Below are 17039 nucleotides of genomic sequence, written 5' to 3' on the forward strand. Positions count from 1 at the left end.
TCCCTCTCCCCAGTTTGCGCTCTCTATAAAAAAAATAAACGAGTGAATGAATGAATGAATGAATGAATGAATGAATGAATACAGGGCAACCAAAAAAGACAGCTTAGCCATTTTATCATACATTGTGGTCACTATCAAATAAATAAGATTCAACAGTTGTTAGCAGGATTTAGGCAAAGTAATCCACACAACTTAACCCTAAACCTGCAAGAATACATTCTTTCAAGATACTAATTTCATGTAAGAAATTAGACAAAAGTGACAGTAGTATTCTGAGCCTGCACTATATTACATGCTCTTCATCAATGTCATTTAATAAAAAAATAAATTAAATCCTCTAAAAAGAAACATGCTTTTTCCAGATTTCTTCCTCTGAGGTCCAAGTCCCCAACTGCACACTTGGTAACTTCTATACAGGATGGGAGTGAACTGGTGGCTCAACTGAAGTGAAGCATGATTTCAACTACACAGCTGCCCAGTGGTACAGAGCCTGCAAACCCTGTTACAGTACCTTTCCAGGGGTTAGTTTACAAAGCTATTATCTTATTTCAACAACAACAAAAACTAAGAACATCTTTTAGTCAGAGCTACAGTTTGAAAAGCATAGTAGTTCCATCTGAATTCTTATACCAATTAAAAATTAACACCTATGATACTTTGTCCAGATTTCCTACTTTCAGGAATTAAAAGCAATTAGCTAGTATATTCATCAATACAAAAAAGAGATCGGCTATTAACCTCTAAGGGGACTCAAATATTATCATTCTACTTGGTACCTGATGGCATATGATGGTGCCAGGAGAACTAAATCAAGTATTTTACCTCATTTCAAAAGACAAAATGCTTAGTGAGCAAACCTTTTAGTTCCTTTTTCACACGTAGTAATGATTGTGACATTGGCCATTTAATGAGGATTAGAGCCCAGTTTGGGTTACAGTCTTCAGCATAATTCTCTGTTGCCATCTTTCCCTGTCTCTTGATGGAGATTATATTTGCTATGGTTGACCTTAAAAATTTCTCACCTTGTCACATTTGGTTCCAGCTACTAAGCAAGACACTTCACCTCCAAGACGTGTGGCTGCAGTGATGGTATTTAATGTAACGGGTGCTAGAGTATCATTTGCATGCTCGGCTATTACCAGGGTACTCTGAAATCGTAACAAAGAGGCCTAAAAGGAAAAAAAAGGTGAAAAAGAATATTGTAATGCAAACAGGGTCTTCAAAACTCTAATTATTAAGTATGTGTGCCTCAAAGAAAACTGTACACAACACTCAGTTCTATATATTCATAAAATACTTGCTCAATGGCAAAAATTAAGCTATTTGTGTCTATCATTCTATTACTAATATTCTTAATTAAAACAGAAAATGCATTTGTATTCTACTATTAGAAAAATTTAATTATTTCAAAACAACTTTCCCATTAATATATGTTTCTCAATACTGTATGTTCGATGAGAAACTGCTAAATACATCTAAATTTAAAATTCTTAAGTTGTACCGATTAATTATCAAACCAGGAATCAAACTACTGCCAATTACACTCACTTGCAGCAAACTCCTAAAGATACAGTACATCTAGAAATAATGGGTTAGAACACTTACTAAAGTTGATTTCTATTGCTTCATGTAAAATGCATTCAATACCCAAATAACTAATAATGTAATGTCTTTAAATGCTACACAGTAATTTTGCTCAGGTTTCAACTGCTTGAACATGCTTCTGAATTCAAAAAAGAAGCTTGCAGACAGCATCTTGGAACCAACCAGTATCCACTTATATCTACTGTGGACTATCAAGAGACCAAGCTCATGGTCATCTGGAATAATTTCAAACATCAGGAACACAAAAATGAATAAGAATGCTCACTGTGCTCAAAGATTTTAAGGGAAATAAAACCTGTTACATACAATTATTAGACAGTTTTTCAGTTAATGAAGAGATCCAAGCTGCTGGAGGTTGCAGATCATGACGCACAGAATCAAGGGTAAGAAAGGAACAAGCTCAGGTGTTCCTGTCTTGTGAAAACATAAGGAAGGGTACCACAGGTGTGACAAAGTCTAAGAAAATAAGAAAACTGTGGAATTATCCTTGTGAAAAATTGCAATGAGAAATGAGAAAAATGGGCACTGAAAATCAAATGGCATGGTTATATGGCTTAATTCAGCAATAATCTTTGATATGGAGTTGGAGTGAAGGAAGCATGGTATAAAATTTACATCCAGAGCTGTAAATTTACACAGGAGGGTATGAATGAAAGGCAGGGAGGCATAGGACTTACAATGCTCATTACACAATTAAATTTAGAAAATACTTATGTTTTCATTTACTATACTATAAATACCTATTGCTATATTTTAATGCTTTTCCTTTTTATTGGTGTTAAGTATATGAGCATACCAGTTTAACCAGTTCTGTAATCTGTAAAAACAATGCAGGGGCACCTGGCTGGCTTACTCAGTGGAGTGTGCAACTCTTGATCTCAGGCCTGTAAGTTTGAATTCTACGTTGGGTGCAGAGATTACTTTAAATAAATAAATAAATAAATAAATAAATAAATAAATAAATAAATAACACATTTTTTTAAAAATGCAGGGAAGACCATCCTCATAGCTAAATCTTTGCACTCATCCTCAACAAATGAGAGTTTGTTTCAGTCTGGAAAGACTCTTCTGATCAGAATCTGGCCAGACATGGGGTGCCTGGGTCGTTCAGTCAGTGAAGCATCTGACTTCGGCTCAGGTCATGATCTCGTGGTCGGTGGGTTCAAGCCCCACATCAGGCTCTGTGCTGACAGTTCAGAGCCTGGAGTCTGCTTCAGATTCTGTGTCTCCCTCTTTCTGATCCTCCCCTGCTCATGCTCTGTCTGTCTCTCTCTCAAAAACAAATAAAAACATTTAAAAAATTAAAAAAAAAAAAAAAGAACCTGGCCAGACTTTAGCTTCTCTGCTTGCATAGAAGACTAAGCCAGATTCTGTGCAACTTTCCAGCAGGGACCCTTCCTCCCCTAAGCTTTCTACCTTTACCAGTTCATCCTCAACCTTCTCCTCAGTCCTCTAACCCCCTCTATCCTTGATGAACCAATCCCAGAGCTGGGGACCAGAGACTCTAGGGACATGACAGAGGAAGAAATCACTGCATTATGTATCATGGATGGCATTTCTTGTTTTTTTTTTTTTTCCCTCCTTTTTTTTTTCACTCAATGGAAGCAAGTAAAGGGGGGAAAATGAGACTTTTGTTGTTGCTAGATCGAGTACCTGCTTGTATAACGATAAAAAAAATTGCCTTCTTATAGGAAGTGGTTAAAGTTAAGGTTAGAAATATTTATGCAGATCTTATGATTCTTTTCTTATGACAAATTCCTAGAAGTGTTAGATCAAGAGATAGGCATACTTTTAAGGCTTTTAATACTGGCACAAACTGTTCTCCAGAAAGTTGTGGCAATTCACAACAGTTCACAATTCTTCGGAGGGAATGAAAGTTCTTAGAAGGCAAATACCAGGCCTATTCAAAGAGTCTGCTACAATGTTTTTTGTTTTTGTTTTTTAATACACATCTGTAGAAATATATAGTACTTTTTCTTTTTTAATCAGAAGAGCACAGTATCTTGCAAAGAACTCTAATTAGAACTCAATGGCATAATTTATGATTTAAATCACATTTCACAAGAATTGCCAGTAACAAGCTACTTATTACCAATATATATCAGACACCATATTTTTGATTATGTTTCACACATCATTTACTATAAAAATTATGAGATTTCCATCACCATTTGAAGAATAAATCCAAGATTTGGTGGCAGAAGGCCCATAATTGCTATAAATTATAGTCCTATCATAAGATAAAGTAGGCCATCCTCCCAAGGAATCCTCAAGCTTTTTAGAACTCCTAGGGGGACACAGTATATTCTTTTAAAAAGACTATTCAAGGGCGGCTGAGTGGCTCAGTCAGTTAAGCATCTGACTTCAGCTCAGGTCATGATCTCGCGATCCATGAGTTCAAGCCCCGCATCGGGCTCTGTGCTGATAGCTCAAAGCCTAGAACCTGCTTCGGATTCTGTGTCTCCCTCTCTCTGCTCCTCCCCTGCTCAGACTCTGTCTCTCTGTCTCTCTCTCTCTCTCTCTCTCTCTCAAAAATAAAAAAAATTTTAAAAGACTATTCAAAATTATAAGAGTAAACAACAACAAAAGAATATATGTAAGAACACACTCAGTTCATTTATTTGCCTTATCAATCTTTACTAAGTACTATATACATCACAAAGGCACTCTATATTACTTTTTTTTTTTAAGAGAGAGAGAGAGAGAGAGAGAGAGAGAGAGAAAGCAGGGGAGACAGAGAGAATCTTAAGCAGGCTCCATGCTCAGTGTTGAGCCCAACATGGGGCTCAATCCCACAATCATGATCTGAGCCAAAATCAAGTCAGACACTCAACTGACTGAGCCACCCAGAGCCCCAACACTCTATGTTACATTATCAATTGACTCCTTCTTATTATTTTTTTTAATACTAAGCTTCCTTCTAACTCAGTGTTCTACCTTCTATTCCTCAGATACCATGTAAAGAAAACCTACAGCACCTAAACATGGTTATATGGCTTAATGCAGCAATAATAGTTGTGTTTAGCAGGAGAAATTGGCCTGTAGCCTTTAATATGTTACGCTGTAGGGTGCCTAGGGGGCTCATTTGGTTAAGTGTCTGACTCTTGATTTCAGCTCAGGTCATAATCTCCTGGTTTGTGAGATCGAGCCCCACAGTGTGGAGCCTGCTAGGGATTCTCTTTCCCTCTCTCTGCTCCTTCCCTACTCACTCTCTCTTTCTTAAAATAAATAGACTTAAAAAATCAGATTGTTTAAAAAATAAAAATAAAATGATATGCCTCAATCTAGAGCCCAGTTTCTTCACATGCAAATTGAGGGAGATGAACTAGATCAGAAGGTTTCAAACTACACTCCATATAAAGAAGCTAAGAGTTCCAGGGAGGCATCTCAGGAACCACCACATAGGATGAAGTGAGAACTAGGCAAGCAGGGTTCCCAGAATGGCTCCTCGGCTTTGCTTTAACCAAATTAACTAAACCAAAATATATAGAGTTGACCCTTGAACAACATAGGGGTTAGGGCACTGACCCTGGTGCGGTCAAAGATCTACATGTAACTTTTGACTCCCCCAAAACTAACAGCCTACTGTTGGACCAGAGCCTCCCCAATTACGTTAACGGTTAACCCATATTTGGTATGTTATATGTATTACACACTGTATTCTTACACTAAAGCTAAAGAAAATATTAAGAAAATCATTAGAAAAGAAAATACACTTACAGTACTATACAGTTATTTATCAAAAATTTTCACATACAAGTAGACCAGTGCGGTTCAAACCCATATTGTTCAAGGGTCAACTGTATATCTTACTTAAAACACGTAACTCTGATGTAGGTACTGTATTACCCTGACTTTACAGACAAGGAAAATGAAGCTTAGTGGCTACATAACTAAGAAAACAAAGCCAGCTTAAAAGTGCAAGTAGTCAGACTCCAGAATCTGAATTTTTAATTACCAGCTCACATCAAAGTACCATCATTTTAAGCTGTCTTATATAGGTATTCCCCACTTTTCAAAAGTTCACATTATACCACTTCACTTTTATAAAACATCTTCCTGTTTCCACTAACCAAAAGAAATCCAAAGAGGATTTTCACTTTTATGAAAAAAAGGTGACAAGCAAAAATAGCCTTCAGCATTGGTTTTGCAGCAAGCTGTAACCCAAAGCATCACACATCCCAAAGCAGCAAGAATGGAACCATAAAGCTCCTTCCCTGGATATACACTCAGCATCAAGCCACCATAGCTTTGAACTGTGTGAGCATCTGTGATTTGTCTCAACTTACTCTGTGTATCCATTAGCAAGATGTGTCCTATGGTATCAGAAAAGCCTAAGAGATGGGGCGCCTGGGTGGCTCAGTCAGTTAAGCATCTGACTTCGGCTCAGGTCACGATCATGGGCTCAAGCCCTGCTTTGGGCTCTGTGCTGACAGCTCAGAGCCTGGAACCTGCCTCGGATTCTGTGTCTCCCTCTCTCTGCCCCTCCCCTACTCGAGCTCTGTCTGTCTCTGTCTCAAAAATAAATAAACATTAAAAAAAATTTTTTTAAGCCTAAGAGAGATTATTTTTGGGGTCTGAAAATGCTTAAAAATTTTTCTGTATAAATTAATGGTAATTGCTTCTTCACTTTATACCATTTCAGCTTATGAAAGGTTTCACAGGAAAGCTCTATTCTGTATAACAGGGGAAACATGTATATGGGTCATTCCTATAAGATTTCACTTAGCAAATACTTCCCTGCTTTTTTAAAAACAGCACTGATCAAAAAGAAACAAATGATGTCAAAGCCCTCTTTTCCAGCTCTAAAAATTCCATAGCCCTAAAATCCAATTTTATATATTAGAGTTGGATAGATACCACTAAAGATTCAAAAGGTACAGGTCCATTACCAAAAAGGTTTTTAAACAAAAGTTACATTTTATTATCTTGGATCTGCAGATCCATTGCATCTGCATACTTAGGGCCCTATTTTTTTTTTTTTAACTTTTTTAACATTTATTTATTATTGAGAGACAGAGAGACACAGAGCATGAGCAGGGGAGGGGTAGAGAGAGGGAAGACACAGAATCTGAAGTAGGCTCCAGGCTCTGAGCTGTCAGCACGGAGTCCCGTGTGGGGTTGGAACTCACGAACTGTGAGATCATGACCTGAGCTGAAGTCGGTTGCCTAACCAACTGAGCCACCCAGGTGCCCCAAAGGGCCCTATTTTTTATGGGGGAAAAGAAACCAAGTCCTTAAACATTAAAGATAAACTACCGAAATATTTAATTAGGTAACAGCCAAAAAAGGAATCCCAATCTCTTCAAACACTGAAATTATAATTACTTAATGCACACTGCAGTCACGATAAATTCTGGGTCATTAACCTTATCTGGGCGCTCAAAACTGCCTGACAATGTTACTATGATATCCATGTTGGCACTCTCACTCTCCATACAACCATTTCAAAGATTCCCCTCTGATGTTCTCAACTGCCAACAGTTTGCTCCCTACTCTCAGAAAAGCACCTCACTTCCTTATTCACAATGAAAACTGAAGCCATCAGAGGGGACCTGCTGCACTTTCCTGATATCCAACAAAAATTCTCGCCCCTGCCCTGTCAAAATAGAAGCTGCTACAGGTCCTAGATCTGGTATCTTTATCTGGGCTTTACCAAATCTAGTCAAAGGCTTTTTCTATAATCTCCTCTCAGTCATGTCTCAAACCTCTTTCATTTTCCAGGGCTCCTTCCCATCAACATGTAACATGTTTGAGGCTCTCCCAATTTTAAACAAGCCCAAAATTAAAAACCCACTAGCCCCACCTTCCACTCCAATTCTCTAATTCCTCAGCTCCCATTCATGCCTCAACTACATGCATTCTGGTTTATGTCCTCACTAAAATTACCAACAGATATGCTTCAGGCTTTACCTTACTTGTTCTCTCAGCATTATTTGAAATTATGGACTATTCCACTCTCATTTCCATGGCTTAATTTATAATTTACCACCTGTACATGAATCACATATATATTGGGGGAAGGAGGGAGAAAGAGATAACAAACCTTGCTAAGCGCCAGACCTACAATTAGGCTACATCTGCATATCCAACTGCTTAACGTGTCTGTCTCATCACTCTCCAACTCAGCAATTCAAATCTTAACTCATCTTTCCCCTGATATTCTAGCCTCTCACCATACTCCTTCTCCAGAATTCTTCAGGGGATGCACCACTCTCTAACAAGCTGCACAAACCATGATCTGAAACTCAGATCTGAGTTTTTTCTCAACCCTCACATCCAATCAACTGCCAATCATAACAATTCTGCCTTCTAAATACAGTATCTCCTAAATCTATTCACTTCTCCATCATCGGTGCCACCACCTAGTTAGTGCAGGCCATTATCCCTCTCCTATATCACCCCAACCATCTCCCAACCTAACTTTCTCCCCTTCAATCCATTCCTCTCAGTGAGCTTTCCATGACATAAATCTAGCCTGTTATTCCTCTGCTTAAAACACATTAATTGCTTCCTGTCTCCTTAGGATATGGTAAACTAGACTCTCTGTTGGCTTATCAGGCATTTATTTTATGGTGTGATCTACCTCTCTAGCCATATATCCTCTCTCCGTTTACACCTTATTTTCAGATACTTGAACTTGCCTGCTCTCTCTGACCTCCAGCCTTCCCTCACATTGTTCCCTCTACCTAGAGGACCTCTTCCCTTCTTACCTGGTTAGCTTCCAATCATCCTTAAGTTTTCTGCTTAAATGCCAATCCTTCCAAGAAGCCTTAGTACAGAGCAGTGGTAAACATACAGGCTCTGGAGCCACCCTGCCTGGGTTTGAATTCCACCTCCACCATAACTTCTCTGTGTCTCAATTGCCTGATCATAAAATGGAGATGATAATAATAATAACCTCACAGAGTTGTTGTGAGGATTGAATTATTTGGAATAGTGGCTGGAACATAATAAATGCTCAATGAATGTTAGCTATACACAAAAGCTTTCTTTGGTTCTCCTTGGACTAGTTAACTTTGTTAGCACCAACACAGTACACTGAATTGCCTCCCTTATAGCACTTATCACACTTGACTATACTAACTAGATTATTTTGTCTTCCCCACTTGATTTTGAGTACAGGGGCCATGTCTGATTTTCTTATCACTATAACCCTAGCTTCTACTTCAGTATCTAGCACAAAGGAAATATCCAATAAATGAACTGAACATTGATTTCAAAAACCTCTTCATCAGGGCACCTGGGTGGCTTAGTCAGTTAAGCATCTGACTCTTGATTTCTGGTCAGGTCATGATCTCACAGTTGTGAGATCAATCCCTGCATGGGGTCTGTGCTAGACTTGAAGCCTGCTTAAGATTTTCTCTCTCCCTCTCCCTCTGTCCCTCCCCTACTCATGTTCTCCCTGTCTCTTAAAACAAAAACTCCTCTTCAGCAAAAGAATGAGATGACAACCCAAAGACTGGGAGAAAAATATTTGCAAATGACATATCTGATAAAAAGATATCTAAAAGAACACAAAGAGCTCTTAAAAATTCAACAATAAGAAACAAATTGGTTTTTATACATGGGCAAAATATCTGAACACCTCACCAAGAAGATATATAGATGGTAAATAAGCACATATAAAGATGTTCAACATCATGTCTCACTAGGGAATTGCAAATTAAAACAAAAATGAGATACTACTGCATATACTATTAGAATAATGAAAATCCAGGGGTGCCTGGGTGGCTCAGTCAAGTTGGGCATCCGACTTCAGCTCAGGTCATGATCTCACGGTTCATGCGTTCGGGCCCCACGTCAAATTCGATGCTGACAGCTCAAAGCCTGGAGCCTGCTTCAGATTCTGTTTCTCCCTCTCTCTCTCTGCCCCTTCCCTGATCGTGATCTGGCTCTCTTTCTCTCTCTCAAAAATAAACATTAAAAAAAAAATTAGAATAGCAAAAATCCAAAACGCTGACAATACCAAATGCTGGTGAGGATGTGGAGCAACAGGAACTCTGGGAGAAATTAAAAACTGTACAGCCACTTTGGAATATGGCAGTTTTTCACTAATATATTAGTTTATATATTCTTGTCATACAGTCCAACAGTCACACTCCTTAGTATTTACCCAAATGAGCTAAAAAATTACTTACACACAAAAACCTAAACATGGATGTCTATAGCAGCTTTATTCATAATTGCCAAAACTTGACAGCAACCAAAATGTCCTTCAGTAGGTGAATGGATAAATAAACTGTAATTCATCCAGAAAACAGAATATTCAGCACTTAAAAAAAAAAAAAAAAGGTGCGATCAGGCCAAAAAAAGGCTATATACTATACAGTTTCACTCAAATGACATGCTGGAAAGGCAAAGCTATGGAGACAGTGAAAAGATCAGTAGTTGCCAGGGGGTGGGGGCAGGGAGGTAAGAGGGAAATAAGCAGAGCACAGTAGATTTTAGGGCATTGAAACCATTCTTTACAATACTATAATGATGTATACATGCCACTGTACATTTGTCAAATGAATGTATAGAATCAATTGGAACAAAAGTACCACTCTGGGGTAGGATGTTAATAGTGAGAGGCTAGGGAGGGGGTAGGGATGGGTGGGGAGTCATATATAGGAACTTTCTGTAGTTTCTCCTCAATTTTGCTGTGAGTCTAAAACTGCTCCCCCATATAGTCTTTTTTTTCCAAATAAGTCTATTTTTTTAAAAATCTTCTGTTGCTTTAAAAACATCCTTTAAACACTTCTACTGTATACACTGAGCTATAGAAATCAATTTTAAGACTCTAGATCAGCCTTTCTCCAAAGTTGCTCATCTGAGCCAGAGAAAATCTAAATGACGGTTGTCTTAATTCTCCCAAGAATGAACACAGACAGTTAGGACCATTCTAGATACATAGGTGAGTAAGTTAATTCACTGCATACAGTGGATGCTTTAGATGCTTGTTGCCACCTTACAATCATATCTTCCTTCTGTGTGTGTAAATGTGGAAGAAGTTTTCCGGGGGGTACTCCTGGAAACAACATCTATGAGACATCAAGGAAACAGGACTGAGCAGTGGAAGAAGCTAAACCGAAACACTGTGATGCAGTCACAACAAAGATCTCAGTTGATCTCACAAGGAGGCCTGAAGCTACGCAGGCCCTTCAGGGTCATACAGAATTGAAGCCAGGGTGCTACAGATACTCCTTTTCACGAGGTGTCATTACTCCAGACTATTTTTTCTTAATTTCCAGGGTTCCTTCAGCATGTTCCACCTTACCTTAGACAAAATTCACATGGACTTTCAATTTTGTTTTGTTTTGAACGATCAAACTGTTTCTAGTTTCTGTTTCTGTTTCTAGTTCAAGCCTGGAAACAATCCATATTAAAAACCAAGATATCTAATAAGAACACATACAATATGAACAGAATTAAAATACTAAATAAGTGATCTAAGATAGACAAAACTCAAAAATGACGTTTTTTGTCTAAAGAAAATCTTTTACTATTAATTCATCACTCAAAAACAACTGTAAAGCACCTCAGTTTACAAAGTAATTTCAGATATCCTTTCAGAATTTCTCCAGCCCCCCAACTAGATTAATCCTGCCATTTTGTTCCCCAAATACCCTATACAACTTTCTGTTACAATGATTATACTTAAAATAATGTGTTCAATGTCTTTCTTCCCTTATCTATTCATACCATGTGGGCAAGAATTAGGTCTGTCTTGTTCTCCACTGTGAATTTAGTACCTACCTTTGTGCCTGGCACACAGCAGATATTCAATGAATGTTTAGTGACTAAATGAAGTTTCCCCAAAATGATAAAAAAACTAAAAAGCAACTCTTTGTATCTCACTGGTAACTTAATTACCTAAGAACTTACATGTGTACCTACCAAGAACAGTATATAAACTTGTTAAATCACTACCAATCATGCTCTTAGAAAACTTACCAAGATTACTGACTAAAATTAGTTTAAGTAATAAAATGTGAGTTTTCTTCTGTATACCAACTACATACCCTCATAGAGTTGACTGGCCTTTATGAGAGAGTACAATTTTTTAGGGCAGGGCTTAAAAGGGTTCCACCCTTTCAGAGACAAACTTCTTGAAAATGATATCTGTAAGCACCAACTACTGCCTCATCTCTCTGTCTCCTTTACTCGCAGCAAACCGACTTTCATTTCCACCACAACACTGAATCCAATCTCTTCAAAGTCACTGACAACCTCGTTATGAGTAAGTCCAATGGAAATATTTTGGTCCTTCTCTTATTCAACCTTAACAATTATGACACTGCTTTTGATTTTTTCAGTCTTTTAGGAGCAACCAAGGAGATTTACTGCTTAAGAGTTCCTGCTGAACATAGACAAACTCTATGTTCATGTAGTAAACTACCACAAGTCTTAGAAGAAAAAAAAGGTAGAATCTAACTCCCTTACAAACCCACTCAAAACCTAAAGTAGTAAGAATAATTTAGCCTAGGGGCACCTGGGTGGCTCAGTCGGTTGAGCGTCCGACTTCGGCTCAGGTCATGATATCACAGTCTGTGGGTTCAAGCCCCGCATCCGGCTCTGTGCTGACAGCTCAGAGCCTGGAGCCTGTTTCTGATCCTGTGTCTCCGTCTCTCTCTGTCCCTCCCCCACTCTCACTTTGTCTCAGTCTGTCTCTCAAAAATAAATAAATGTAAAAAAAAAAATGTTTTTAAATAATAACTTAGCCTACTACCCCCCCCCCCACCATCTTTGCGAACTAAGTGGGATATGGGGAAGGGGAAGGGGAATGTGAGGGTCTTTTTACTTCTTAACTCAAAAATAAAAAGGCATGAGGGGCGCCTGGGTGGCTCAGTCGGTTACGTGTCCAACTTCGGCTCAAGGCGTGATCTCGTGATCCGTGAGTTCGGGCCCCACGTCGGGCTCTGTGCTGACAGCGCAGAGCCTGGAACCTGTTTCAGATTCTGTGTCTCCTTCTCTCTCTCTGACCCTCCCCCATTCATGCTCTGTCTCTCTCTATCTCAAAAATAAATAAACGTTAAAAAAAATAATAAATTTTAAAAAAGGCATGAATAATCTATACAATCTTTACAAGTTCTAATGCAAAAGATAAATAATATATAATTAAAGTCAACTATCCCTATTTTAACATACATTTTGTAATAATAAAATGTATATTACATTTCTGTACTTAAATAACTTACTTTAACCTCTTTAGTAATAAAATATGATAGCTTTTAATCATGACTAGAAATGTCATATGACATTGATTATAATATTAAAAACACACTCAATTTACTTCACTTTTAAAACAGACAAGACCCTTAGTAGACACATTGGCAAGCAGCATAATTTTATGGAATTCACCTTATACAATAAATCTTTTAGAACTCCATCAAAATTGGCTTTCTTCTTTCAAAAGAAATTAAAATTTGCATGCAAATTATAGAGTTCAATCTCATTTGTCAATGCTAGGCCATGGACTCTGAAAAATGTCATGTTCCTTCATACCAGTTTCATAGCTTCTGAATCATGATTGTTATGCCTTCCATCTAGTAATGAATACAAAAACAGGACACTCAATTGACCTTGAGAAGTGTTGCTTCACTCTCCACATAAAGTATTTGTCTGGTATCTTATTAGTCAACAAATCAATTTCAAATGCAAATGAATATAAAATAATACTCATAATTCAGATTAACTTCCTTGCAAGAATGTTAATTGCAAATGCCTAACCCTCTTTTTTTCCCCTACCTATTTCCCTCTTAATGTGTTCTCTAAGCTCCTTATTGCAGATGTAAAATACCACCTTCATTAAACAGATGACATTGAGGAGCCCCCCAAAGATGAAGGAATTTGCTCAAGGGCACAAATCAGGTCAACACTGGAAAGAGAACTTGAATACCAAATGCAAGTCATTTGACTTACATTCTAACAGTTTAAGGCATCCCCCCCCCCTTTTTTAATTCCAGTAACAAACAGGGTCATCTGGGTGGCTCAGTTGGTTAAGCTTTCAGCTCTTGATTTAGGCTTAGGTCATGATCCCACGGTCATGGGATCGCACCCCATATCAGGCTCCACACTGAGTGTAGAGCCTGCTTTAAGTTTCATTCTTTGTCCCTCCCTCTCTGTCCCTCCCCACCTCTCTCTCAAAATAAATAAACATTAAAAAAAATTTTAATTGCAGTAAAAAAACATAACATTTATCATATTAATCATTTTTAAGGGTATAGTTAGCTTTATACACATTGTTAACAGTTTAAGATAATCTTTTAATAGATTAACTTTCTTAGTAAAAATATAGTTTTGTGGAAACATATCTTCCAAAATAACTCATGGTTGGCTACAGAACTATTTTTTTTTTTAATTCCAAGAGTACAGATTTCACAAAAGCTATCTGACTTTATGACATTGTAAGTAAACAGAGCATAAATAAACAGAAGTCCCATGAAGGTACTCCTACTTTAGAAATACAAAACAACTTAAAAGCATCAAAAAATGTAAGAGTAGTAATGGATTATAACCTACTAAATAAAGGATCCATGATAAATACAAAAATAAGCAAGAAGAAAATATTCTTCCTTATAACAGAATATAATAAATGTAGAAGGAATCATGGAATTAGAAAAATTACCATTTTACATCATAGTAATATCTCAACATCAACAGGTGATGAGAAACAGGAGACTCACATAATCTCAATGTATCTAATTTTAACAAATTGTTAAAAATCACAAAGGGAGAAGTAGTAACTTGAGAGTGGAAAAACCTGGTGAACAACACTTTATGCAAGTAATTAAAGTCAACGTCACCAATAATGAGATAAATTAACATTATGAGCCGCCTGACAAGATGCACTGAAAACACAGTATCACTTCTGTGATACTCCTGCCAAAATCTAATCATGCGGAAACACCAGACAAACCTAAATAGAGACAGTCAACAACAACAAAAAAGGCCTGTACTCTTCAAAAATGTCAATGCCATCAAAGCCAAAGAAAGGCTGAGGAGCTTTTCTAACAAAGACTAAAGATACAAGAAAACTAAATGTAAGGCATGATTCTCAAGGACCCTAGACCAAATTGCCAGAAAAACTGTTAAAAATGATATTAATATGACAATTGGCAGTGTTTGCATGTCTGCAGATTAGACAACAGTATTTTATCATTGTTAAAACTGCCTGACGTTGCCAATTTTACCATGGAAATGAAAGGTGAGCCTCCTTGTTTTTAGAAAATACACACTGACTTACTTGGGAATAAGTGGTAATATCTGCAACATATTCTCAAGTAGTCCAGAAAAATAATAGTAAGTATATAGGAAAAGAGATAAAGCAAATATGTCAAACTGTTAATGCTGGTGAAACTGAAAGGATTTTGAGAATTATGTGCACTATTCTTATAACTTTCCTCTAAGTCTTAAATTATTTCAAAATTTAAAAAGTTAAATATGTATGTGTATGTATGGATCCATTTTAGAAGTGTTCCCACCACTTCCTTAGATTCTTGAAATTCAACTCTGAAGCATTCTTATGACTTTAGAGCAACTACTCTATTTAGCTTGACTTCAAATTCTCAAAATAAGTCAAGGTCAAACTCTTCGGCAAACCACAATAAAGATTTGGAAATACCAAGTATGCACACTGGCAAACTGTGTTGACAAGAAGAATCACTTAAGCTAATCATTCCATTTTTTCCATGAGATCTACAAAACATCTGAGTCCTAAATTGCCCCCACTAAAATTATTTCACTTATGCCAGACTCCTAACTTGTCCACAAAACTACCTTCTAATTACTGCATAGCTATTTTTCTGCCAGTCTGGCTCTGATACCTGGAGTTTTCCCAAATTCACAACTGTAACTTGTTTATGTCTAGATCTTCCGAGGAAAAAAAAATCTCCTGTGAGAAAACTGAACAGCAACCTGAAGGATGGGGATTTGAACTTTTTCACAGAGTAGAGGGGCATGCAGGATTTTTCTTTTCTTTTCTTTTCTTGTTCTTTTCTTTCTTTTCTTTCTTTTTTTTTTTAATGAAACAAAGAATACACTAGAAAAGAGCCTACAGACATCTAGGAATATTGCCAACTATGTCTCAGGGAGAAAAATCCCAGTGGTGGATGTGAAAATATCCATGCATAAAACAAACTATAGAAAAAGTAAAAAACGTCCATAACGTTTCTGACCCAATTTAGCAATCTTGTTTTTCACTTAACCTAACTGTAACTTAGAAAACTTACAGAACCCACAATATAAATTGTTACTTGACTTGTAATCAGTCAACCTCCAAATACGGTTGTCCCCATAGCATAAAGACAAAAATATATTTTCTGTCAGTGTTTCTCACGGGAGAAGAGAAAAATGTGGTGAACTCTTGATTTGTCACTAAGGAAAGCACCAAAAACTTACCATTACCAATAGTTCCCTGGCTATTTAACCAACAATCTACTGTATAAAAAGACGCCTGCCTTATAAAACTGGCTTAAAGCTGTGAAACTGGATGACTGACTTTACACTACAATCCCCTAAACTCAGCACTGCCCCATAAATCAGAGAGCAGAGCAAGTTCTTAAAACACCGCCCTTAACCCCGGAGCCCCCCAGCGCTTGGCTGTGAGTGGATTCCAGCAGCCCCTACGCGCCCAGAGAAAATGTTTTAATTCTTCCAGAAATGTTGGCTTCCAGGTGAATTCAGGTTTTAAACTCTTTCCAAGAGGCCATCCCAGCAGCGACATTTTCCTTCCTCAGGTAAAGATTCCCGGGACGCAGCTGCCCACTCCCGCCAACCTGGAGAACCTGGCGGCCTGGCAGAATGCGGAGTAAATCCGGAAGGTTCAAGAGGGGCTGGGAAACAGAAGCGCGGCTTCATACTCTGGGTCACCCTGACCTCTGACCTCGGCCACCCCGCGGTCCACCGGGAAGGAGTCAAGGGCAGGCCCTAGAACTTCGGGCCTGAGGCACAGACCGTGCTGGGCCTGCCTGCGTTAAGGCTGGTCAGGTCTGTGGAAGACTATGACCTTCGCCAAGGCACTCACAGGGGCAGTACACTGAGGATGGGCCGTCATCGGGCTCTGCCTTTCCCTCCAGGACTCACCGCCCGCCGGAGCTGCCCTGGAGCCGCCGCTCGGAACATGGTCTCTATTCCCGTCCGCCTAGAAGCACCGTCAGTCTCACGGCCTCCGGTAGCCTAACCAAGCAGCGCCGCCTCTGCGAGTCACTGTAACGCTCGCGAGACGCGCTAACGAGAGCGGAAACGGCTCAAGGGAAGAGCGAGAGCTCACGGTTTCTGTCTGCCCATTGGGCAGTCGCGCAACCAACGGGGATGGCGGAAAGTTAGGGACTGGGCTTGGAAGTAGGGCAAAGGTGAGGCTCGGGTGAAGTGCAGCGGCTGAATGGCTGGCGGAGCTGGTGAACTACCAGCGACAGTGGTGGCCCAGAATGCCTCTCAGCCCCACGGTG

The 17039-nt window shown here is 38.6% G+C and overlaps 1 protein-coding gene across 3 annotated transcripts in view; it reads right to left on the reverse strand.

The window, feature by feature from the left end:
* The window catches only part of ETFA (electron transfer flavoprotein subunit alpha), an 82225-nt gene extending 65186 nt beyond the window's left edge, over positions 1-17039 (reverse strand). The window contains exons 1-2 of one of the 3 annotated variants that reach the window (XM_007084629.3): positions 16675-17039; positions 1023-1169 (exon numbers count right to left, since the gene is read on the reverse strand). In XM_007084629.3, coding sequence (XP_007084691.2) covers positions 1023-1169; positions 16675-16713 — 186 coding nt within the window. In that variant the 5' untranslated portion in view covers positions 16714-17039. Of the gene's footprint in view, positions 1-1022; positions 1170-16615 lie in introns of all 3 variants that reach the window. The other 2 variants (XM_007084627.3, XM_007084628.3) reach the window with 2 other exon arrangements.

Source organism: Panthera tigris, chromosome B3, assembly GCF_018350195.1.
Source record: "Panthera tigris isolate Pti1 chromosome B3, P.tigris_Pti1_mat1.1, whole genome shotgun sequence".
Classification (NCBI taxonomy): Eukaryota; Metazoa; Chordata; class Mammalia; order Carnivora; family Felidae; genus Panthera; species Panthera tigris.